The sequence below is a fragment of the Platichthys flesus genome, chromosome 7, assembly GCF_949316205.1.
Source record: "Platichthys flesus chromosome 7, fPlaFle2.1, whole genome shotgun sequence".
Classification (NCBI taxonomy): Eukaryota; Metazoa; Chordata; class Actinopteri; order Pleuronectiformes; family Pleuronectidae; genus Platichthys; species Platichthys flesus.
In genome coordinates, this window is record NC_084951.1 from 14,738,462 (window position 1) to 14,763,596 (window position 25,135).

Genomic DNA, 25,135 nt, shown 5'->3' on the forward strand with positions numbered 1-25,135 from the left:
GACACACAGGCAGCATAGGTGAGACAATCACGATTAACGCTTGGAAAATTCAACTAGACAGGTGCTTGAGACGGGCCAATGGATGAGACCCCTGCCTCTAATTAAGTGAACCTGTCGACCTTAGACCGAATCTCAGCTGAGCCCCCTCAGGCTCTCGAGGGGCTAAATAAGGGAAGCAAAATATTGGGCAAACAGAGCACCAAAGCACAGGGAGTGAGACAAGTGGAGCCGAAAACATCCCATAAATCCTCATATCTGCTGCGACTGGCTTATGAAGCCCTCAAAGTCGCAGAGAGCCTGAGAGCTGTGCCACGGCAGTAAAAGCACCTGCAATGCCGATGTCCTGCAGAGAGAAAGAGAGAGAGAGAGAGAGAGAGAGAGAGAGAGAGAGAGAGTGAGGTTAAAGTCCTGCAGCTCAAGTGTGAGATGCACTTACATTCACTATGGCCTCCTTGGTCTGCGCCATGTCTGATATGACGCCATCAGTGATGATGAGCAGAACAAAGTACTGAGATCCGTCTTGAACTGCCGCTGCGTAGCTGAAACAGAGAGATGGTCGGCACACAGAGGTTTAGGACGGGAGCACGTAGACGATGTGAAAGCTTAAAAATGTTCAGGATTTGCATGGAACTCTGAGAACAACCACAGAGTAAGTCTGAGAGCCGCAAACACTATGCAGAAAGAAAAAAAAAATACGATTAAAAAAACATGTTCTGTGGAAACAAACTTCCCCTCCGCCCAGCGTGTGACACAAAAGCTGAATATAGGCCTTTCACGTCTCAGAGGTCTATCCAGACACTATTACGAAACCCATCAGAGACACCACAGCGAGTGTGGCCTAGTTTCAATAGCCCATCGCTGGCTGCCCTATGAATAATTTATTTAACTGTTTATGCGAGTGCTGCAGTCTTATTCCTACAGAACACTATTGATTGCCCCAAGCTCAATCGACCAGACTTGAGAGGGAAAGGGGGGAAGAAAATGTTTTCGGTTCATCTTGGGAGCCAAGGGCAGGTCGGAGGTGAGCCCCCGCTCTCGCATTCTGTTTAGTCATTTTAAATGTTAATGGCCGATGTTTGTATCAAAGTCAGCAAGAATGGAAAAGAGCGATGACTGGAATTTAGATGATTAAAGAGACGCTTGACAGGTTTCACATCTGCCGTACAACAACGTGGGCAACTGCTGACATTTGGCCGTGTTAGTAGGAAGCTAACTGCATCCATCCATCCATTATCTCCTCCCCCCTCTTCTTTGAGAGTCGCAGGGGGAGCTGGAGCCAATCCCAGCTGACACTGGGCGAGTGGCGGGGTGCACCCTGGACAGGTCGCCAGGGAGGCGATCAGCACCGCCACCAAACATCATAGATAATCTATATTTTTTTACCTTCACAGATGAGAGGAAAGAATCACAAAATAATAAATTATACTGTAGGTCTAGATCGCAGAATGCACAGTGCATCAACACCTTTCGCCCTTTAAAGAGCACTGCCTGCTGCCATTAATTAATCAGCCTCATCTTTGATACGCTTGCAAGGACTAAAACGAGAGTAACCTTCAAACTCAAACTAATGTCAAGGTTTGTTTCAGGTCATGTGATGACTCATTATAATCCGTTCTTCACTGCTTTAATAGATGACCTTTGGCACTTGTTCTTGAATCTCTGCAACATCTTTGTGATCAATTTGTAGTACTTGAGTAGGCAGAGACTTTAGACAGTGTATTAATAGAACTGAAGTCTCCAATTGCTTTTTACTCAAACAGGCAGAAAGTTTTATTAGGTACAAAATGTTTCAAGAATGTGTTACTACTTAACACTTTCTTTTTTCACTTTTGTATTCATTATACCTGTGGGTCTGTGTGGAACAGGACTAGATAAGGTAAGGGGGTGTATATTATTTTGGAGGCGTTTTTTTTTCCTGTTCTAGCTGTTGCTGCTAAATGTCAAATTAACAAACAAGGGTGTAGTAGCCTTGTTTGTAAGTTTTGAACAGAGTGCCACATTATTCCCCATTTCAAGTGAAACATCAGTCCGTCCATTATTCAATATAATTTTAAGTCAGTAAAGTTAAAATGTCCGTTTTAAATTTCAACTTCTCACTTTTTAAATTTGAAATAAGGAAACCCATGAAACACAGAATGTTCTCCCACAGTTTTCAATTTGCAGTAACACATTTGTTGACATGAATACCTAGTTTACCGATCCGCTCTCTCTCCACACTCTGTCTGAAACGAAATCACACCATCACTCACTGTCTTCATACCTCCAGCGGCACACGGTGACGATTATTGACGGATGGATTTCACAGTAAAAGACGATTGGGCTCCGATAGGTATACAGAGTGTTTGTACCTGGCCACATGATTGACAACGGGGGCGAAGTTGGTGGGTCCGTACAGCTGAACCGTCTTAAGGCTTTGGTGGTAAGCTTCCAGAATCCCCTCCATGCCGTTACAGTACGGGTTCTCTACGTTGCCGTTCTGAGGAAAAGAAGACAGAAGGGTTTGGGACTCAAAACCTGCAGTAGCTTTTTTTGACTCTTGATCGCCCCCTGGTGGTTGGCTGCAGTATAGCTCATATATCCTCTGTTCTATATAAGTGGATGGGACATGGATCAAACTAAAAAGTCAGGCAGAAGAGATTTTCGAAAATGGATCCCTGAACCATTTGAGGTATTCTTATCACACTGACGTTTTGTTGTTGTTTCTGGTGGTGTGGGTTTTTAATTAGTTATGATTTGTTGCAATAAAAATGTGCTGAAACATCATGAGTGACAGCTGAGACTGACTCATGATCGATCCAGGAAGTGCATCGATTGGACCTCGCAATCCCCTGATTGCTACTGTGCAGACTCTGGCTCTGAATGTACAAGATGGCAGCTCTCAGATAAGTGTGATGTTTTAGCTTCATTTCTGGATAGTGCTGCAGCAGTGATGATGAAGCACAAGCGCTTCTCTGTAAGGGCAGAATGACATTTTGAAATCCTTCGCTCCATGATCTGCTTGTCAAACTTTGCTACGGAATTTTAGCTTCCTTATCCTCCAGGGCAAATTCTTAACTAAACATAATATGACAAATATTTCACACTAGACTGTAATTTTACCTTTGAACTCACCTACAAGACTAGTGCGTGAGAGAATGAGGCTTCAAGTATAAGGTGAGATGAATCTCAATTTGCAAATTCCATTGGAAATATGGAGTGATGCAGACTTTCCCCTGTAGACAGACTCCTCATTAGGCTGCACTATGCAGAAGCCAACGCACATTAGCTGCCTGAGAGAAGCCAAATTGATTTAAGAATCCTTCAGCCTTACAGAGACTAATTTGCACTATAAAAGGTAAATGGAATTCTCTCTGAATTATGCATGTCAGAGGTGTAGCAGCATTCACCCAGAAATGCTCACATCCATATTGCAGATGCAAACATGCTCACCCCTGCGTGCAAGAAAGAGCAGATATGCACAAATAAGTGTTCACACTCTAATGTAAGCCCCACTACGAGGGTATAAATCAGATCAAGACTTTTGTTGCTGAAATAATACCTGAAATAACTTCCTAATTCACTCACCAGTGGGAACTCGTGGGAGACCCTCCCATCGGGGGGCAGCTTAGCACCGAATCCCAAGGCGGGGAACATCTTATCACTGTCATAGTCCTGGATGATCTCTCCCACGGCCTGAAGGGCCATCGCATAGGCATTCATCTGGTACGGGTTCATGTAGTGCAGGGAAGTGGACTGGGATGGATTTCCTTTCAAGACGAGAGAAGTCAGAGTCAGTGATGCAAACCAGAGGAGTGGGACTGAACTGACAGCTGCAGTCAGAGACACAAGAGAGAACCAAGTCCAAATTGGATGTTCTGAATCCGAGGTGGGGCTTGGTGGGACCGTCTGGCTTCTGAGCGATTGTGGAAATGAGCAGAGCTACGGTGGTAAGTGGAGGTTCATGATTTTCAAGTTGCAATGACATTTTGAAGGGGGAATAGTCCAAATTCGATATGCATGGATTGGTTTTAAGGCCTGTTCATACAGTGAAGCACCAAGCTGTAAGACAAATCTGACCTCCTCAGTCATTCACTGTTTTGTTTCAGAGTAGGGGCAAGTCAGCAGGGCAAAAATTTAAGAGGGAGCAGATGTATATGTTGGACTTTCTTAACATATTCCGAGGTTTGTATGCATGTGTATACACTTGCATAAACCGGGTCATTATAAAAAAACTATGATTTTTCTAAATCAGGGGCCAAAAGGATCCCCAATTTACACAGCAGGGGGAATTATACATCCTTCATCAATGCACAACTCCTGATTCAGTAAGGTGTTTATTTAAATCATTCCTTCTTTACTGTTAGCTCTAAAGCTTAGAGCAAAGCCTCACACCATGGAATACGAAAATACCATCACATACAGCATTGTTTTATACATTTTCTAAACTCAGTTTGTAACACCTTCCCTGTTCTCTCTCTCTCTCTCTACATTCATGTTAACGCGTCAATTTAAAAGGAAAAATACCAGATATTGCATGCAGAGACAAATCCAATTCCCTCTCTGATACATGAGGAACTCAATAGTCATACATCAGGTGACAAATGGAGTCAGAGCAGGGCGATGGCAGTCGAAACACTCACCATTTGATGCAGTGAAATCAATGGCCACTGTGAAGTGAATCTGAGTCCTGAAACAGATGAATAGGGGAAAAGATGCTGTGAACAAAAGAGAGGCAGGAAAACCACATTGTGCAGTTTAATGAGGCTCTCCCTGTTCACTGTGCTCTGTGCTCTCCCTCTCCATCTATCTGACATGAGGGGGGGGGGGGGACAAAATAAACCCAAACTGTGTTGAAACTACATGGTTCAAAGCTTATAGTTCAGTTTGTGACACGGAGGGAGCTAACATTTAATTATGGCCAAACAGCGTCCAGACCAGTCTTCTGATCTTTTGAAAACAAATGGTTTTAAAGATTAAACAGCACAGTGAAAAATTCAGAAACACATCCCCAAAAAACCTGGAGACACTGATGAAAGCACAGTAATCCCCCCAAATGGTTTCCACCGATAAATAATGAGTTATTATCCGGCTTTGTGCATTCGACTCCACCTCACAGCCGGGAGGGATGTGATTATTTAAAAGGCATCTGCGCTGCAAAATGAAAATAATCACAATCACTCTCACCTTCATTACCTTGTTTTTCAAAATATGTGAACAATAACACTGTGCACCACCACATCCATTACAGCCACCAGCATCATCACTGCCATCCTCATTTTCACCATTGTTGTCTTCATTTCACTTTCCTGCCTTTGTGTGTGATCAATGAAATAAATGAGGGATTGTGTTATTCACTGCGTCAGGCCGAGAAAGCAACCGAACAAGAAGACCATGCAAAAAGAACTTGATGAGTTTTATTCATGACCTCGTAATGATACCCAAAACCATGTATATAAACTAAACACGGCAAAAACTAGTATACGCCGGATTTACTTGTTTCCCTAGAGAGACAAACGGGGTGCGACGGGAAGGTGAGCCGAGATCAAAGTCTATGCTCTTTCGTTGCGATTAACACTGATTGTCTTCTCTAACTTCACCTCCATTGTGAAATTGCCAGGAGCGCAGTATCGGAGATGATAGCGGCTTCCTCCCGAGGAGAGGCTGACCCCAGCTCATTAATCAGCATTGAGCTGGACGGCTCGGCTGACAAAGGGGAATTGCTACAGCGGCAAGCTGCCTCCATTTGAAAGACTCTGCGGATTTCAGTGGTTGGTTTTGAATGTTTTGTTCGGAAATCAAGGTGGTGAGTTCGAGTGCAGGACCGTAGGAACAGTCACATGGGAACTGTCGGTCAAACTGCCAATTAGACGGCTACTGTGTAAAGATGAACCGAGAAGTTCATCCTCGCACCGTCGCTACTCCACTACGGTCAGTTAAACAACCAACAACAAGAAGGTAATGGTGTAAAAACAATACAGGACAGATTGTCAGAAAACTTGGTGGAATGATGCAATATGGCTGAGAGGTTTTTCAACATTTCTGTTGTATCTCAGAGAATAATTCATGGTCCATGGTTTTATAAGGGGGCTGCTGGGCCTTGGCAGAGGTTTTGCAAACTGAGTCCTCTTCTAGTAATCTTAGATTTTAAAGGGACAAGTACACAGCACTGACCATAGTTATGTTATCAAAAGTAACTATTCTTTTGCTTTATCATGTTTCATATTATAATAAATTATATATTTTTTGCAATATTTTCATTCACTGATGAACAATAAAGACAATCTAAAAAAGCTTATAAAAACTAGACCCTTTTCTAACAAAGGGGTGTTTATCTCTCTGAATGACTGATTGCTTTTTTAAATGGCTCACTTTGGATATAAAATGATAAAAGTTATGATGCAGTTTCAGTTTAAGGAGAATTCACAGAAAGAGAGAATCACAAGAGTCAAGTACAAATCCCAATTAATGCAGCATGAACAGCAGTTTTCACAAGGTTGGTTATTGTAGACAATTTGGAAGATTTTCTGGTGAAGGTAAAAAAAATCTTTTTCAACTGGTATTCTAGTAATTGAAAATTGTTCATGTTGGATTTGACAGATTGCTGGATGAAGATCTAGCATGTCAGACTTTTTCTCCTCCATAGTCGTAAACATTTTCCTAACTTAAACAAGGCGTTCTTTAGTGACCTAACCAACCCATCCATTGTCATAGTTTATTTGCCACTACAATGATATTTCCAATGCAGTTACTATGGCATTGGACAATTAACTTTACAGGTTTCCCTCAGGATTCACCTGGTGAACAGGTCCAGGAATTAGAGCGGTCTCAGTGATGCCACTTTCTATTAGACACAAACAAAACAGCCAACAGACCATGAAAACACTCTGCCCTCTGGGGAGCAGTATTTGCTGTCTATCTCTGGCTTGGTGCAGAAAGAGTAACATACATACATATAAGTTTCACAACCGGCTTCTTCTTTGTTTCAACTTAAGAAAAAAAAATCAATATGGACTGATGTTGACTGATGCTGCAGTATTGTCTTTCTGTAGGTCTTCTTGCAAGCAGCCAATAGTTGGTATAGTCTGTAGATCCTATTTGTATCCCTGCAAACCTCCAATAGTCCTCTAGAATCCTTGAAAACAGGCAGCTTTCTCCACCGCCTTGATATATTGCTCTATGGACAAATTAATGAGGCATCTTCATTTCCTACACTTGATTACAACTTCATAAATCTGACACCAGCCTTGCAATGACCTTTCACAACCGGAGTCTGTTCAGATCCTTCAGAACAGTAATTTGTCCCAAATATCTCCACTACCTTCCTCAGTTTACCATCTTCTCAGCTAAAGTAACATCTCCTCAACCAGTGTGTGTGTCACCTCGAATTACAGCAAGAGTTTAAATCCGGCACTAATGTATCAGTATCATATTGACTTCTCCTCCCAGTTACACAAACACCAGATGTCAGGCATCTTTAATGTGAAATTCCTGCACAGTCTTGGCAAACTGGGATTGGTGGGATATTGTTTGGGATGTAAAACATTGTGACAAGGAAAACAGCTGTGTTTGCCTGCACACAGAGCAAAACAATGAACAGATGCTTTTTCTTTCTTCAATCAAATACAGACACACACACAAACAAGTGTAGCTTGTACTGAGTGGATGTCAATATGGATATTTGCAGGTGTTTCTATTATTTTGTCTTTATGTCTATATGGGTTAATTCCAGAAACACCTCTAAGTGTAAAGCAGTAGCGTAACAGCACCACAAACTACATTCTACAAAATAATGTGTCAGTCTATTGTTATGAAAAGTACAGAAAGTTTATCATAACAATTAAGAAGAACTCTACCGTGTAATTAGAAACTCTAAAATCATTTGTTGGAGATTTGGGGATGGTCTTTATAAATCATTCAAATGATCCATGTGGGAATTAACGACCAATTATCTAAGCTAAATATACATATATCCCAATTAAATGTGCAAATATTTGCAGAAAACAAAGAAGTTCAGTTTTTTCTAACAAATCAATGTTGACAATAATTCAGAAAATCCTCTACCCAGCGATAATTCCATGGGAACCGTCTCAAAATTGTTTCAATGCTATCTGGTGATTGTTATTAAATGTGTATTTTCAAAGCAGGATCTAACCATTAATCCTTACAAGTATTCCTCAACTCACCCACATTACCTGTACATCTTCCTTCGAACGGTATACATAGTACGAAGCACTGCTAACATGAAGGGTAGTGCTACTGAATTATCAATGAGCTAACCTGACCCAGAGATTCCTCAAATACGGACCTGAAACTCTATGATGTTCTTCTTCACTACAAAGAACACTGTGTGCTTTGAAGCCTGTCTTTGACAAAAATACAGAACAAATGATCTTATTAAACCCTCACAACAAGTAGAGAAGTCCACCTGCCCCAGCTGCTCATTAGGCTGAACTGCTGTGAGCTCATGGTAACATCTTGAGTCCCCACTCAGATTTATCATACATTTATCAAGTCTCTCCTCTAGAGCACCGGGGCCAACAGTACAGCAAACATATCTGAAATCATTTAACATCAATAAAAAAATATATATTTTTGTGAAAAAAAGAAATCATTACAGATGCATTAAAATATAATAATAAAAAAAAAAGGATTGTCCCAGCCGAGAAATATCTTCGATTTTTGAGGAAATGAAAAAGACTCATTTCAGGATAACACACTATTTTGGTATTAAACTATTAAACCTTAATAGGATCTCCACACCATACAAGCCACCACACGGCCCATCTCGCTGGAGAATTCATTTGAAAAGAAACGTTTCAACATGTGATGAAAAGAATGTAAATCTTTCATTAGGCTCTCTGAGTCAGGACAGTATGTGGCTTCTGGACTTTAATTACCTCTATTTGATCATATCTGTGCCCCAGTTGAATCGTTAATGAAAAGCTAATTCACTGTGAAACCACTCAGGGGGAGATGGTGTATCTGGAAAAGAAATTCCTTTTCTTACCCTCTGTTGAAACCATCTGAAGTTAGTCTTCATATTTAAAAAAAGGGAGGAGTAAAGTAAACTCATATGAGAATAAGAATCAATAGAAAAGTGATCAGATCATACACACTGCCTTTCAGGCTCTTGCTCATATTTCTCATTATGCCACTGAATGGCAGATATTCAGGTTCAGCTTCTAGTTTTCTCAATTGTATTACATTTGCATGAACTGAACAAAACTCAACACATTCACTAAGCTACAGTACAGATGCCAAAATCTATATGTGATCCATGGAGGTGTCTGTGCACTGGGCCATAACATCTACATCACCATGTGTGGATATGAATAAATACGATTTAAACTAGAATAAAGTAAAATCTAAATCCCACTCATAAACACACTTGTGTTTGCAACTCGTATTCAAAATAATAACCAATCTCCAACCTGAAGGTGGAATTAGCAGTGAATAGGCACAGAAACCCAAAAATGCACTTTTTTAAACAAAACTTCACAAAAAACAAAATTTTGGGGGAAAAAAACCTTATTGTGTTTAATCAAATGTGTATTTCAGTAACGTTGTTGATGTTTCTATAATCTCGTTTGTTTGCTGTGATGCTGAAGTTTTCTGTAAAGTTGCGTTTTCTGTAATATTGTGTTTTGTGAAATGCTGTTTTATGTAATCTTGTTGTGCCCTGTGAAATGTATTTGTATTAACCTAAATGTTGTAAGCTGATGTTTGAAGTCCGCAACAAATCGAACAACAACAAAATACACCTGCAGTGATCCCGCAGAAGCTCCACCCACCCCCCAAACTGATGAACACGCATTGCTAGGGCAACGACAATATTGCGAAATCCACAACATCGCACAAAGTGGAAATTGATTCTCTCTCATACCTGAAGCAAAACCAACCTTTTAATGTGAACCTTCATCAAACAAAAGACATGAACACAAACAGTGCAAGTAAAAACGATGCTTTAAATTTAAAAGTAAGGGGTTGTGTGGGTGGAGATGATGAGAATAACTTCTCGTTTTATCTTAGACTTGTAGTATATTTAAATAAATGTCTTCACTTGTGGCTGCATGATTAAATGTAGGTTGGTTCATGCTGAGCTCTCTGGCTCCAGAGATAATTTGGCATAAAAACCACCACGACAGCTTGCCGGGTAAAAAGATAGAGCCTCAATCAAAACAGAAAGAGAAACGAGGAGATATAATGTCCCCAACTGTCTTGTTTTTGATGGAATCTCCGCTGCTCTGTGTGAGAATTTTAATACACAAAGGTTTCCATTGTTGAGAGCACTTCTCAAAGATAACAGTTGTTAGACACTGACAGCAGAAGGCACAAAGGTTGCAGCGAGTCTCTCATGATGACTTGAAAGACCTTGAGAAAAAATATCCCAAACATCTGATGCTGGAGCAATTTTCTTTCAGGGGATTCATATTTCTGCAAAAAAACCTCTGTCATCAGTCCCCCTCCCGGGCGCATGACTGCATCCGTACAAAAGACGTGATGAGCTTTTAAGATCTCTAAATGTCTGGAGCAAAAAGATGAAGTAGACCACTGTATAATGCTTCCCCCCCCCACCCCCGCTGGGTCACAATAATTAATGGTGTAATCTGTCTCTCATTGCTCTCTAAACAGCTTCATGTGATGATTACCACTTCTCATTTAACACGACGGATAAAAAGCTATTTCACTCTTGAAAACGTCGCCTTTATTCAGAGTTTGAATCAATTCTGATCTTGGAGTACGGAGATTAAATAACAAAGGATTGGCCTTTAACTACATATTGAGGTGAAATCAATTTGACACAAGCCGCACTTGACTATATTCAGCCTCTAATCACAGTTACAGCACAATGACAATCATCCTAATTCCTCACTTAGCATAAAGCATCATTCATCGTACAGGCTCTTCAGGGAGAAGACTTTCTCTGGGGAAACCTCGATGAAAACCTAATATTTACTAGTCTACAGATAAACAGAAGGCCCACCTTCTGTTCCATTACTCCGGCAGCAGTGATTACAAGGAGGACAACACACAACAGGTGCAATAGGAGTTGTCGGATTTGTGTAAAACCTTCCGGCAGAAACTCAGGGAGGAGAATTGATGGGGACATATTTGATCAGGAGTGTTTCAAGGGACTTTGGGGGCCCTAGGCGAAAGGAACACAAACAACACTGACCCCCCACCACCACCCAGATATACATGATAAATGATGGGGATTCAGGTCTTAAACCAACACAATGCTTCTGGCAGAAGTCTGGGATGGGGTTTCTTCCATGGTGTTTTTGCAGTTTCCTGTACATTGACCACCAGAGAATTTAAGGAGCACCCTGCGGGTTATGAAGTTTCTACTTTACCTCATCTGAAAACTCATCTCATTTAAAAAGTGAACTCAGGATTTTATGTTCAACAAGACTTAAGGGGCAAATTTCAGAGTGAAAAGTGGCAAATTTTTCATCAAAGCTCCTACAATTGCTTTATTTTTTTTCACATCACATGTTATTATGTCACTTAAGAGAGTGTTATGTTACACCGCAATGCACAGCGGTGGTTTGTACATGAGTCTGAGCAGTTGTGTTTGAGTTAGATGGCATTTTTGGTGAATTTTACCAAATTCAGAGAGTGGGATTGTGTTCCTGGGGATTCTCACAAAATTTCAGTTTTGGATCAGCCGTTCTCAGGGGCCTCGTTTTGCTTGGGGCCCAGACAATTACCTGCTCTGCCCACCCTTTGCTCTGCCCACCCTTTGTAACACCCCTGTCAACAGTAAAGTAGTGAAGTTTATCTACCTTTATTTCAAAAACATTTTTGAATTTAGACTTTTTAATCATTTGGAAAAAAACGGCTTTCATTATTTTATCTTCTCGTTCTTACTCCTTTGTGTTGCTATATTTCTTTGGATTTTCTCCTCATAAAACCTTTGTATCTGCCCAGATAAATAATTTGCCACATGCCAGCACAATCCAATAAAATGGTACGATGTGCTCTTAAAACCTTTGCATTCATGTTGCTTATCTTATTCAGACAAGGACGCATTCAAGACATTAATTATAACACAAATTTGTGAGTATGTTACCGCTCACCTCACGCTGCTAAATTTCTGCTCCTCCAAATGTCATGTAGAAATATGCGTGCACCAAATTAAAGTGAAAGTCCCTGTCCTAGACTAAGCTAATCCTGGCCCCCTAAGGTAAGTGGTAATCCAGGCTTTTGTGAATATGAAATAATGTAAACATCTCACCAAAAACTACATGCAGTTTAATATGTATACATGTTTATTTGTACCTGTAGTGTATTAATACTTAGTGTGTTGTGAATCTTCCTACAGTGTCAAAACTGCTGTTTATTTGAGTGTATGTGCTCTTACAGTATGTGTGTCCATGTGTGTGAGCTGGGAACGGACCAACCGGACAGATCTGGGACGCGCCACCATCAGCAGCAAAGCAAACTAAACCAGGGCAGCCGCTGATCCACCGAGGAACATTTCCACATGAGACAGGTCGTCCTCCCTTAATTAAGCTCTCAGATCTTCTCCATATTTTATGCACGGCATCCATATTCATTCGCACTGCAGTTGTGGCTCCGTACAAGATAGTCTCCTCTGGGGCCGCACTGAACTCACATGTTAAACAAACCAGGCATCTCCGTAGTTACAGGCAATAACACTGAAGTGCTTGTGCTGCGGTAGAGGATAATTCAGAGGAGCCAATGTAATGCATGTATTAAATCACAATGCATTGATCTTCTACCTTATTGTCAAGCATTAGTCACAGCCAGAGCGTTTCTACAATGCCCACAACATTCACTTATGTTCTCTGTGCTGCTGTTTAACTTCCACTATTGACTGCTATTGTAATGCTGCGTCTGTGAAACAGTGACACTTCAGACAGAGTTCAGCAAAGTGACCTCAATGTCTGTGAGTAATGTTCTTCTAGGAAAGTTTGTGCTCGACCAAACGAAACGTAGAAAAGAGAAAATATTCTTTCCATTCATTTCTTTTCTTCTAATAGTCTAAAGTCAACAGTTGAGAAACAGATAAGGGAATGACATCATTCAAATTTCTCCAGGTATATATTTGCGTAGCACTAAGTACTTTTCTTACGCCGTTTTCAGACACGACCTCCAGAGGATGTCAAATAGAATCGGGTACAGACTTTACTTATGTAACCAAACAGCCGGTTCTCCAGTGGGATACGTTCCCAGTAACACAGAAGTCTCTGCAGCGTTCAAGCGAGGGGAGGGGCAGCAGGCAGAGGCAGGATGCAACAGATTTGATTCCACTGTGGATATCACATGTTTTTGGTTACAGCCAATCGACACCTGCGTCAGCCAGTATCAGCAGAAGCTCTCTTGACATTTTGGCCCGTGTCCTCTATGTGTATGGCACCGCTATTTCATCCTTTTTGTTTTCTCACAGACTTTAGACGCCAAGGCCAGTGCTATGCAACATGCACAGTATCAAAAAGCTATGTCAGCATCTTCCTCACACATGCACAAGGGAGCTAATATATATGTGACAATGATGTGCTGCAGATGACGGTGCAGATGGGTCTCTGCTATGTGAGGAAACGTGGCACTTCAAAACCTCTTTCAAGATAAACAGTCCGTGCCAACAGGGACAGGAGGCCTGTTGGTTACTATAAAGTAACTGCTGAGCAGAATTTATCTGCTAAATCTTTTATATGCTCCTCCTCAACAATAGTGGTCTTTGTTGTAACACTCAGTTTCCGCTGCGTTTGACAGGCAACCCCAAATTGTTACGGTTTGAGGGAGGAGATGGACCCAGGATGCAGAGGTTATAACAAAAAGGGGATTTAATATGCAAAAATGTCTTTAACAAGACAAAAACAAAACAAGAACACTAACAAAAGTAACACCGGCGACAAGGCGCACTGAGAACAAGGAACGAGGAAGCAGGAGAAGCTGGTCGAAACCGCAGGAACAAACAAACCATCTCTCTCGTGTGGAGAAAACAACGAGTACAACCCGACACCAGACAAAGGGAAACAGAGGCTTAGATACACAGCAGGAAGGCCGGGGCAATTACACCAGGTGAAACACATGAGGATTGGAGATCACAATCACAGACAGGAAGTGAGACACAGAGAAGCTGAAACAAGACAGTGAGAGCAAGGCTACAAAATAAAACAGGAAATAGAAAACACACAGACTGAAATTAACAGACTAAAATGACAGGACACCACACAAATGTTACTTTAGCTTTTAGAGTTTCGATGAAAACACCCATCATTACTTTTGGCCAGTGCAATACTGCGATCATGTCATATGGCACTGGTTAATAATGTCATCAGGATAACTAGTTGTATGTTTACATGTGCTGCATCCATATTAATTGGATTTCAGGCACATCAATAGTGGTCACAGCAAAGTGACTATATCAGAGCTTTCACAAAAAGTCTGTTTCCCTGTCCTAATTACATTTTGGATGTTACTGTGAATTACACCCTGAAACTTGTAAGCATGGCATCGTTTCCTGAATAACCAGAAATACATGATGCTGAAGCCTTTTGACAGACAACAGATGGTACTAGCACAGCAGCTAAATTTATCTTTCATGAACAAGAGAGAAGTTCAGGAATTCCTGTTCCCTGATTTAACAATTGCTGTTTTGTGATCTACTTGTTATTAGCATTTGAAAAACAGCATGACACAGTTTAATGTATAAAGACATAAATATGTTGAAAAGTGATTGAAGATCACCTTCAAACTTGCATGCAGCCTATATTTCCTGTTTTACCAATAAAAAAGTAAACGGTTCTTAAAATGACACCTACTCTTCCTTCAGTTAATTCGTTTCTCAATGTGAGACCAGTGGAAGTTGTGTGGAAGTTGTCGAAGTGGATTATAGAACCACGGTTGGTTTCCAAATTTGTTGCGATGCCACACAAAACAAACTCAGATTAAAGGTGTGCATGCAGAGAAAATTCCTCCGACAGCAGATGAAGGTGAGAACAGACTCCTAGTGCCAAACTTTGCACATGAATCATTTTGCACAGTGAAGCTAGGAAAAACAAATTTTCGAGTGGAAAATCAAATTACATGATGTCAGACTTTGAGTTATTGCTCAAATTAGAGAGGCTGCCGCAAAGGTAGACAACATTAACATAGAATGTCCTCATGTAAACAGATGAACTAGACTCACCCTCCTTTAATGTAATCCAGGAAGGTGTGCTCCGACTCCACGCTGAACGACAACAAGGACACCTGAGAAAGGGAAGGTCCAAACAGATTATGTCGTGCTCGGTGATTAAGAAGTATCAGAATCTACCAATCTCCACATTGACACTGACCTCAGAGCAAACAACCCGCAAAATGAGTCGCCCACACGGAATGATTCGGACTCCTGAGTCTGAGTATTAGCGTCGCAAACATGGAGAACATCAGTGGGACTGCGCACTGATGGATGATCGGCGTGACGGATAACTAGCCACAGATTTTAATTAAAGAGTCAGCCAGACATTAAGGCAGTGACAAAGCTGTGGTTAATTTATACAACAAAAAAAATCCCTCACTACTCTTCATTGATACGACCCAGAGGAATGTCCCTTTAAGCTTTGCTGCGGAGTTGGTTCTCACCCCGTCTCGGGTCATGAGAATGTTTTTTCATCTACTTAGATTCACTGTCCGGATCAAAAGCTCCCAGACTGGGGAGGGAACAAAAACATTCGAGCTGAACTGCCTCATGCCTCCACTCAGAGGAAACATCCAGCTGAGGGCTGTGTGAGTGGAACAGGGAGTTCGCTCTTATCTTAGAAGTCTCACCGTCCCAGAGTTGATGTATCTCTTTTTCTTCATTTTCTTCTTGGCATTCATCACCTGGTATGAAGGAAGAATGAAAAAAAAGGTTAAGGGGAATGTAAACTTACAGCACAATTTTTTTCATCCGCCCTTGGGCAAGTAATAAAAACTTCTTTGTCCTCTTACTCCACGTCTTAGAGGGTAATGGAGCATATGGACTGAATCTAATAACTGCACCGGGTGAGAATGAGATAGCATTGATCATGACCAGCAGCAGATTTTTCTGGGGGGTTATTATTATAAGCCCCTGTATTGAGCTGTACATTGTACATGCATATTATCGAGCTTGGAGGTAGTGGATCAATTGTCCCATATCTTTCCCAAAACCATTTATTTGTCATACACAAAATGAGAAACGCACAAAGACTGAATATTAGGCGTAAATGTGCAATTTCACAGGTGTGCAATAAAGTGTAATGTGCGCAGAAACATGCATGAATACAAGATGAACTGATAAAAGCGCTATTTGCTTTGCCTTAATGATGTGACAGTTAGCTATCAGGGTCAAATATCTCTAGTGCTCATTCATTCTGTGGGTCTGCACACAAGTCGGAAGGAAAATATAAAATACAATAAAGTCAAATCCTCCTATCGGCAGGCTCTGCTCCCCCACTCTGCCTCTGTGATGACAGCTCTCAGCACCGCGGCCGCCGCTCAGTCACAACCAGGTTTGCATAATGCCACCTAGGCATCACCCCGAATTAAACCAGCCTCGGTAAGCATTAACCCCGCTGTCGTATCGACTCACATAGCTAATGTTTGCAGGGCTCGTGCATGTCAGGCTGGGTACACAGGGATCTGCAGAGAGGCGAACATCACGGCCTGTGACCTATTCAAAGTCTTTATTTGTCAGCTGTGAAAAGGTGGCTTCATGTAGTCGTCGGCCACGTCTGGAAACTGCTTCGAGGCCAATGACCTGGCTCAGAGTGCACGGAGAATCGGCTGTGTTTCATTTTCTGATTAAAATACAGACAGGCCCGGTGAAGGGTAATGGATGCACCTTCTTCTGACCTCCTAGCAGGGCACTCAGTCATTCTGCCTTCCTCTCCGTCTGTACCCCTGTACCCACCATTTTTTTCCCCACTCACTCTATTCACTGCCCTTTTCTCAAGCCAGCGCCATGACTAATTCAGAGGCTAATGTAACATGGCAACTGTTTTAATGAGCAGGGAGTGACAGCAGCCTCCCAGCGCTGAACAGTAATCCCCAATATGACCCTCGAAGGACCATCCCAAAAAACTCTAATCAGCAGTGCAGTTCTGTTGCATTTCCCATTTGTATTCTCACCGCGGCAACACATCCTTCCTCATCTGGTCTACTGCGACACTTAACGCTTAATGTCGGGCAGAACAAGGAGAGACAGAAGAGCCTCGCTGCTAATTTCAAATAGGCACAACGAGGCTCAGACGACCAAGGCCCGGAGAGTTTCCCATCATTAAACTTTGGGTAACAGGACCTTGCCGAGCCAAAGGGCAAACTGAATTGGTCTAAAGTGGAAGAAGGTCTCTCACACTGGCACATGGAAAGAGGAGCATTAGATGGTGTTGTGCCCTTCCAGGAGAACCTTTGTTCCAAAGGTGCAAGTTGGTTCATTAACTAACGCAGTGCCCGTTTTTATAAACCTGTTTTGTTGGCCTGTGGTGATGCTGGTCAGTGCTTTCTTTCTGAAACTCTGTAAGCTGTACAAAGAGCTGTTCAACTGTTTATTCAGTGAAGCTTGACTCAGTATGCAGAACCCTGAACTGCAGAATACACTGTCATTGCAGTTCATGTGATCAACGTCACTTATGTTGATGAGTCCTAGCCGCCACTACTACAGAGTGCCGGTTGTCTAATATCAGACACCTCGCTTGTCCAGATCGCACCAAATTTGACCCTGCACTTTCCTCTTTAAGAATATAGATTCCAAGTGTGAAGCTGATAAGATGAATGGTTCTCAAGATATGTGAGCACCAAACCAGTGCAGTTTCCAACGACATACATTCAAATAAAGCTAGAGTGACCTTTGAGCACTGAATGCAATCAGTTCATCAGTGGGTCCAAGTGGATTGTGCCACATGTTATCAAATCAAGCAGACCTGAAAAATACTTTGTGGCTACCCTTACCTTTACCTTTGACCTTTGGCTTCTAATTCAAGTCCAAGTGAATGTTTGTGCCAAATGTGAAAGGATTCCTTGATGGTATTCCAGAGATAAAGTGTTCACAAGGCAAAAAAATAGCTTTGCAAGGCCACTGTGAATTTGGACCTTTGACCTATGACCACGAAAATCGAATCAGTTCATGCCTGAGTCCAAGTTAATATTTCCACCAATGTTGAAGAACTCCCTGAAGGCATTCTTAAGATATCCCCTTTACAAGTATGGGACGTACGGGCAGAGAGAACAAATTGCCTCCAGCCATCGGCTGTCGCTGGCACAGAGTCATAAAAACAACACACAACAGCCAAAACGAAACGTGCAACATCAATCACTGTTTAACATTTCATACGTTCTGAGAGAAAACTGAGAGCCTGTTGTTTGTCTTTGTCATCACTCACCTCATACACATTCGACTGGCTCTGACCTCGACACAGCTCTTTGTAGCTGGTGGTTAATTCACCGATGAAGTCGTGGCTGGAGGAAGGGGAGGGAAAGAAACTGCCTCACATGCTGGTCATTAAGAAACACAGTACTCACAGAAGTACACAATACTGTCCAATTAGATACAATACTGAGAGGAGAAACCCCACAACCGCTGAAGTGCTATAATGATCAGTTTGAATGGAAAACTAATAGCAATTAAAAAAGTTAATATTGTGATTGTGGGCAGGGTTTTTATTGTTTCTAAAAAAAAAGTCTATGTAAATCACAGTTAAATGAGAAACTTAAATGAGAAAAACACCACAAATGGCTTTTTAACTATAATTGTTTGTGTGAGTGCGTTACCTCCCGTCTCTGTCCCAGTCATACACTTCCACTTTGATCGTCCTGTGAAACAAATCAAACAGAGGACACGGTTCGTGTGACCACCTTTGACAATGAGCACATTTGACAGCCAGTACCTGAAAGTCATTGATGGGAAACTTTACAGAAAACACTTCTGAAATGACCAAGTCTCAAAACACTGTAATAAAGCTCACTGTGAGCGAAGGTTGAATCAAATCAAACGAAGCGAGTCTGCTCCGTCTTGCACCCAGAAGTAATAATATAATGATTCTGATGATTTAATGGGGTTGACAGTTTCTTACATCTTTGAAGCTAGACTGTGTTGCGCACTTCTGCAGTTTTTGTCTCAGTCAGTCAGGCTTCAAAAGAGGAAAATCAAGGAAGGTTTAACTTTTTAAAGAGAATGGGTAAACTGGCATCAATGATTTTAATGACTTTGTGTTTGTCACAGCGGAGCGAGCAGGTTGATTGTGTTGCTAACTTCTGCGCACAAAGCCAAAGATAGAGAACTAACCTCAAGGGAGGGAGCATATTTCACAAGTTCCTGAAATAAGTTGGAAGGCGAGATATCAAATAGGAAAGCCTGGGAGAATTTCACTGAGAAGGAATAAAGAGCTTCTCTCTCTCTCTCTCTCTCTCTCTCTCTCTCTCTCTCTCTCTCTCTCTCTCTCTCTCTCTCTCTCTCTCTTCTGCTTGATCTGACAGAAAGATCAGTATTTTGTCCCCCAACTCCACCCCCTCCCTCCCCTTGAGCTGCTGTCAATCATGTGTCGATGGCTCCGGGAGGACGCCGGGTGATGGAGGGCTGCCCTGTTATTGTGACCTGAACTCATTCTGTCTGCACTCAACTTATTTCCCCCACGTAACACACGTGTGTGCGATCAATGTCGAGCAGAGAGAGATGAGACATGAACTGTGCCGTGAATCTGGGCTTAAAACACTCTGTGCTTCATAAAACTGACAACAAAACAAAAATCAGACAGATATTCAGAGTCAGTGACAGGAGATGATCAAAGCCTCCTCCGACTACTGACCGACACTTGGGGCTATTGTGTCAGATGTTTCTCGAGTGCTGTGATAGTCACAGTCTACGTCTCTGATGTAATTTCTTTACGGATAATGATCTTAGATGCCGCACCAAGTCATGATCCACGATCTACTGCAGAAGATACAGGAGATTTGTCCCCAGATCAATTTCATTTTGCTGCACTCGCAGTGGAAATATGAGCGATTTCACCCCCTGACAAGAGCTGTGACTGATTCACATGAGGCAGAGCTGTAAAAGAGGAGCGATAACCATCACGGAAAAGTTATGTGGAGCACATAACATGAGGTTCTCTGTGCTGGAGCACCGGCCATCATTTGAGATATGTCCTTCTGTGCTTTTCCCTCCTGCTGGACATCTTTGATCTAGTTCTTCATCCTCCCAGAGACTCATCCCAACTCCGTTCTGACCTGGTATTAACTTCTGTCTCACGTGATCACAACTGGGCAACTCAACTTACTTAGAAATAAAAAGCAAAATGCAGATCCGACCTCTCCGGCCACATTCCTTTTCACTGTGAACGTAAGTGATTCCTGGGCCATCCTGAAAAGAACGCCTCCTCAGACTTAAGTTTCAGAATGAAACAGTAATATATTTGTATTCTTCGCCCTGTTTTCTAAATATTGATTTATCTGTGGCAACCCGCCCAATATCAACATTGAACGCCACTTATTGATTTTCAATTTTTTTATATTGTTTCAAATAGAGGAAAGCTTTTTTCATGTAAAGCTGAGCACGGCGCATTGATTCACTCATTTCGTCTTTGCAAAAAGTAATGATGTACCGGTTTATTTCCTTTACAGCAGGGAAGTGAAATCGGATCACGAGTGGCCATTAGAGACGCCTGAGGAGACACCATCTGAGGCCATGTGTGAACTGACGTACTTAGAGCTGTCAAACTGCGACTGGCCCCACCCAAGATGCATGGTCATGGCTGGTATGAACAGAGCATTTGTCAGTGATGGATCCATATTCTTCACATTTGTTTCCACTTTAGTCAACTTGTATTCAAGGGAAGTAGGATAAAGGCCAGTGAGGTTGTGATTTTTACTTTATAAATTAAACTGTTGATTTTGGGAAATTTGCATTATCTTTAAACTGGAGAAGGCTGAGCGTTTGACAAAATGCCTGCATCCACTGTGGTTGTATGAGCAGTTGTACTTTTTGATTTCATGAGATTTTATTTGCTGCAAATTAGTAAGTTAAAACTTGCAGCAACTGATATAAACTGTAGAAGTTTCATATGAAAATCTGGGGAAACAATAAATTGCTATATATTTCTCTTGCAATCAAAGTCCTCAAAGGGAATCGAGCAACTTTCATGCCTCTGCACCATCTGTCTGACCCAATTAGCTTCTGCGGGCAGGTGAGCAGAGACGGGATCCAAGCGAAGAACCTCTGGTTGACACAGAGTGTGGTAAGAGGGTGAGATTTGAGGTGTTGTTTGATAAGTTGTACAGACTCTCATGGCTGCCCAGGTCAGCGCACACACACACACACACATACACACACACACACACACACACACACAAACAGTCTGCCGTCCCAGTCACCTGTAAACATCTATAGAACGACACAAGTACAGAAACTCCTTCTTCCATTCGTCTAATTTTTTATTTCCCTCCTAAAGCTCTCTCCGCTCCTCAGGTGTCCCACGAGGCTCCTTTGCTCTGAACAGATTCATATGTGATAGGAGATGCCATCAGGAGCTTGAAACGCTCTCAAAGCCTCTTGCCACTTGAAGGCAAATCAATGAACAACCAGGCCAGGCAGTGTGTACACAGAGTTAGGCCTTTAATAATTCTGTATTTCAGCCGCAGATAAAATAACAGTAGAAAATCAATGCTGTCTCAATTGGACGCACCCTTCCCACTTCGAAGTAAGTAGCCTGCATATTGAAACTTTTCGTTTTTGATTTCCACGGGAAAAAAATCATGCCAGTGTGTGCGTGCAGAAAATGTTTACATTGTTACTCATCCTACCTGTTGTAGTCTCCATTGCAGAGCGCTCTGACAGGGATGGAGAAGGGCTGCCACACAGGGTTCAGCGTGTTCTTCATCACCTCGGTCTTGTGGCAGATGGTGAACCTGGAGAATCAAGGTCATCAGGAATTTGAAATCCCAACACACACAGCTCTAAGAAAATACCAAGCGATAAAGATCTTCCCACTGCCGCCAGCTTTGGATGCACATCTGCATAAATCTGTATCTGTATGCAGCCGAGTTCAAGGGAGCTCAATCTAGCTCTCTCATGGTTGCTGCTCCTTTGAAATCCACACAACCCTCCTACCTGGCTTTGATAAGTCAAAAAATAAAAAAACCCACTGAGGAAGAGAAAAGAGATGCAAACTCACGTGCCGTCCTCGTTGCTTCTGTAGAAGACCATGAAGGGGTCCGATTTCCCAAAGAAGTCCTTTTTATCCAGTTTGTTGGCACAGAATTGCATGGTGGAGTAATCCTACAGACAAATAGAAATTTTCAAAAATGAAAAGCAAATTACATTGTAATTTCATGCTCCTGCCGACGTTGTTTGATGATATACGCTGTGTGCCGAGATATAAAAGCACCGAAGCCCCAAATCAGATCAGAGTGCTGACCAAATCCTAATGTGAGCAGAGCAAATCCAGCCAGTGGCCCCTATGTTTCCACAACCCCACAAATGCACCCATTACCATTTATTTATTATGCAACTGCTGCACAACAGCAGCGGATGGGATAAGGAAAATCAAATTGAAAACCCCTTGTTGTGCTGCATGTAATCATAATAATAGTATGAGGGAGCGTGCAGGGGCAAAGTAATGGATTCTAAAACCCTGCACAGGGATAGAGTGGGGTGTGTTAGGGAAAAGGATGTAGAGGGTGTGAGTGCAGCTAATGATACATTAGAAAGGCTAGTATTAGCATAATTATACTCATTTAGGCAGCATTTCAATATGTGCTTCCAATACAAGGACAATGGCCATGCCATGTAATGCCTTTGGTTCCAGAAAGACTCCCTGTGGTCAAGTTAATATTCTGCATCTGTATAAATTGCTGAGACTGTACAGTGACCACAGGCTGGACAGGTGAGAAGCAGGAGAAACTCTGCAAAGTGTCTCTGGAAGCCATTACAGGATATTTTAGAAAGTGTCGCCCCTGGGAACATGCTGCATCTGCAAGTCAAGTGTGTTAATCATCAAATACGCAAGCCTGAGGTGTGATATCAGAAGACATTCACAGCTCTCTGGCTTTCAGGGATTTAAGTGCAGCCATTAGATGGGAATCAGCATGGTGCCGGCCAGGGCCTTTATCGACTGCTTTGACCCACATCAGTGTGGTGCGCACTGCCTCTGACCTAACGCTCACTAACCCCACAACGTGTCACTTTATGCCGTGGACAGAGACCAGCTTCTATTTCTGAGGCAATCGCTGAACAGATAAACAGTGATTATACTCATCAATTAATTTGATTCACATTCTGCTGAAAATTTAGCTAATTTGATTATGTGCTGTCTCTAATCGTGCTTTGTTGCCAACTAATACTGTGGAAATATTGGAACCGAGGCAAAGTAACGGGCTGATTAAACTATCATTTGAGGCTCCATTTGCTGCTGCATATCTAATTTCATCTCCTACTGTTATTTTCTTTGTTTCCAACCAGCGTACAGGAAGAATGGAGCATTTTAATGGATAATTGTTTTCCCCAGTTTGTGCAGTTGGATACGTACCAGCCGCGTTATAGAGGAAACAGCTGTGTATTTTGTACCTGAATCTCTCCCTTGACATCTTTCTACAGAACATCTCCCAGCAGGGCTTGTTTGGTGGATTTAAGAAAAGGTAAGATTTTATTGAGGTGAAGTTTGCATAGGTCACTTATCAACATCTTTTAAAATAGCACCCCCCTATAACTGTCCTGCTTAGCCCTGACACAGCCTCTGCAATTATCCTATCATGGTAACACTGCGCCTCAAGCCTTCATTAGGCACAGATAACACACACCCGCCTCAGTGCCCAGCAGTGTTCTCTCATTAAGTGGGAAAAAAGGCAGAACATTCATTTCAGCCACTGAGGTTCAGGAGCAGAGAGGGAATACTGAGAGCAGACTGCATCCTCCCGCCTGTCTCTCTGCTCCACCAAGATATCGCTATATTGGGTACGTGGCAGAGCAATGCACTCCTTTCAGAACGTGGGACAGAATCCATGTTACAGGAGCTTATAACAACCTTGAGATCACATCCTGAATCACCAAACAAGGGGTGGGCAGGAGGATTAATGGAATCAGAAATGTACACAATCCTTTTGGATGGATCAGGCTTCGTTCCATTCAGTCGTCTGTAATGACTGTAAGCCTCAGGTGAAGGATTTTTGTGTCCGTCTAAGAAACAGTTTTAGATATGTAACAAAACACAATAATGGGATCTGTAATAAGCTCAACTTCCTTTTCTGAATGCAGCAATAAACTTAAGAATACATGTTCAAGGAAAACACAACATACAAGCCAATACATAAGTGGTTATTGGACTTAGTGTAAGTTGATAGTAAGCTGGTGAGTGTGTATACTGTACATATTCTGCAGAGGCATGTACATATATATTTTTTTTTATGGTCGAGTTTTCAGGAGTCTAGGAATAGAGGCTGATATATTGACCATGGACAATAAAAATGTACAGCATTAATCCATTTCCTCCCACCATCCATAAACAAAGTTGAAAAAACCTGGATACGAATCACGTAATTTATACTTCAACCAGCCACCAGGTGGCGATCAAGACGCTTTGGCTTCACTTCTAGGCAGCCGTCCTGTCGTGTATCTTCATACACAGTCTATCAACAGATTGAGAAGCTGAGTTTGAAGAGCATTTGTAACTTTGGATTACATAAGTTAAGTGTAGTTGACTATGTATATTTTCATATATACTGAACAAGACTTCAAGACGCTAATCCCAATACATAAACAAGAAGGAATAAACCTCTCTGTGGTTCCCTGCTGTTAAACATATGGTGTTAACGTAGATTTGAATCAGCCAGAGCTGCTGCTGGACACTGAGGAGGTTGAGAGAGGGAGGCAGCCGCTGCTCAGCATGTATCATGTGTCAGAGATAACAGCAGCCAAGAGACAGACTTTTATCCATGCATAGGCTCAGTCTAATGATACCTGGCAAATCCACCACCATGAGGTGAGGGCCAACATTCCTCTCAGATAACGCTCCCTCCAGAGCTTCCCCTCTGCTGGTTACAGTTTCCTCCAAACATGAGTTACAGTGTTTACCTCAGGTGATGCAGTAACTGTGCTGCCTTCATTTATTGGCCACGGATGGATTATAGAATAAACAGCATCCGGATGAATGGCACCAAATCCAAAACGCTATAATTCACAAGTGTGAGATCGGTA

At 42.0% G+C, this 25,135-nt stretch overlaps 1 protein-coding gene across 1 annotated transcript in view; it reads right to left on the minus strand.

Annotated features, from left to right (window-relative positions):
• cpne5a (copine Va) overlaps positions 1–25,135 on the minus strand; it is a 68,742-nt gene that overhangs the window by 8,215 nt on the left and 35,392 nt on the right. The window contains exons 9-18 of the mRNA XM_062392874.1: positions 22,119–22,222; positions 21,748–21,852; positions 18,721–18,762; positions 18,333–18,408; positions 15,760–15,813; positions 15,140–15,201; positions 4,620–4,666; positions 3,565–3,746; positions 2,349–2,476; positions 437–539 (exon numbers count right to left, since the gene is read on the minus strand). Of these exons, the coding sequence (XP_062248858.1) occupies positions 437–539; positions 2,349–2,476; positions 3,565–3,746; positions 4,620–4,666; positions 15,140–15,201; positions 15,760–15,813; positions 18,333–18,408; positions 18,721–18,762; positions 21,748–21,852; positions 22,119–22,222 (903 nt within the window). The remainder of the gene's footprint in view (positions 1–436; positions 540–2,348; positions 2,477–3,564; positions 3,747–4,619; positions 4,667–15,139; positions 15,202–15,759; positions 15,814–18,332; positions 18,409–18,720; positions 18,763–21,747; positions 21,853–22,118; positions 22,223–25,135) is intronic.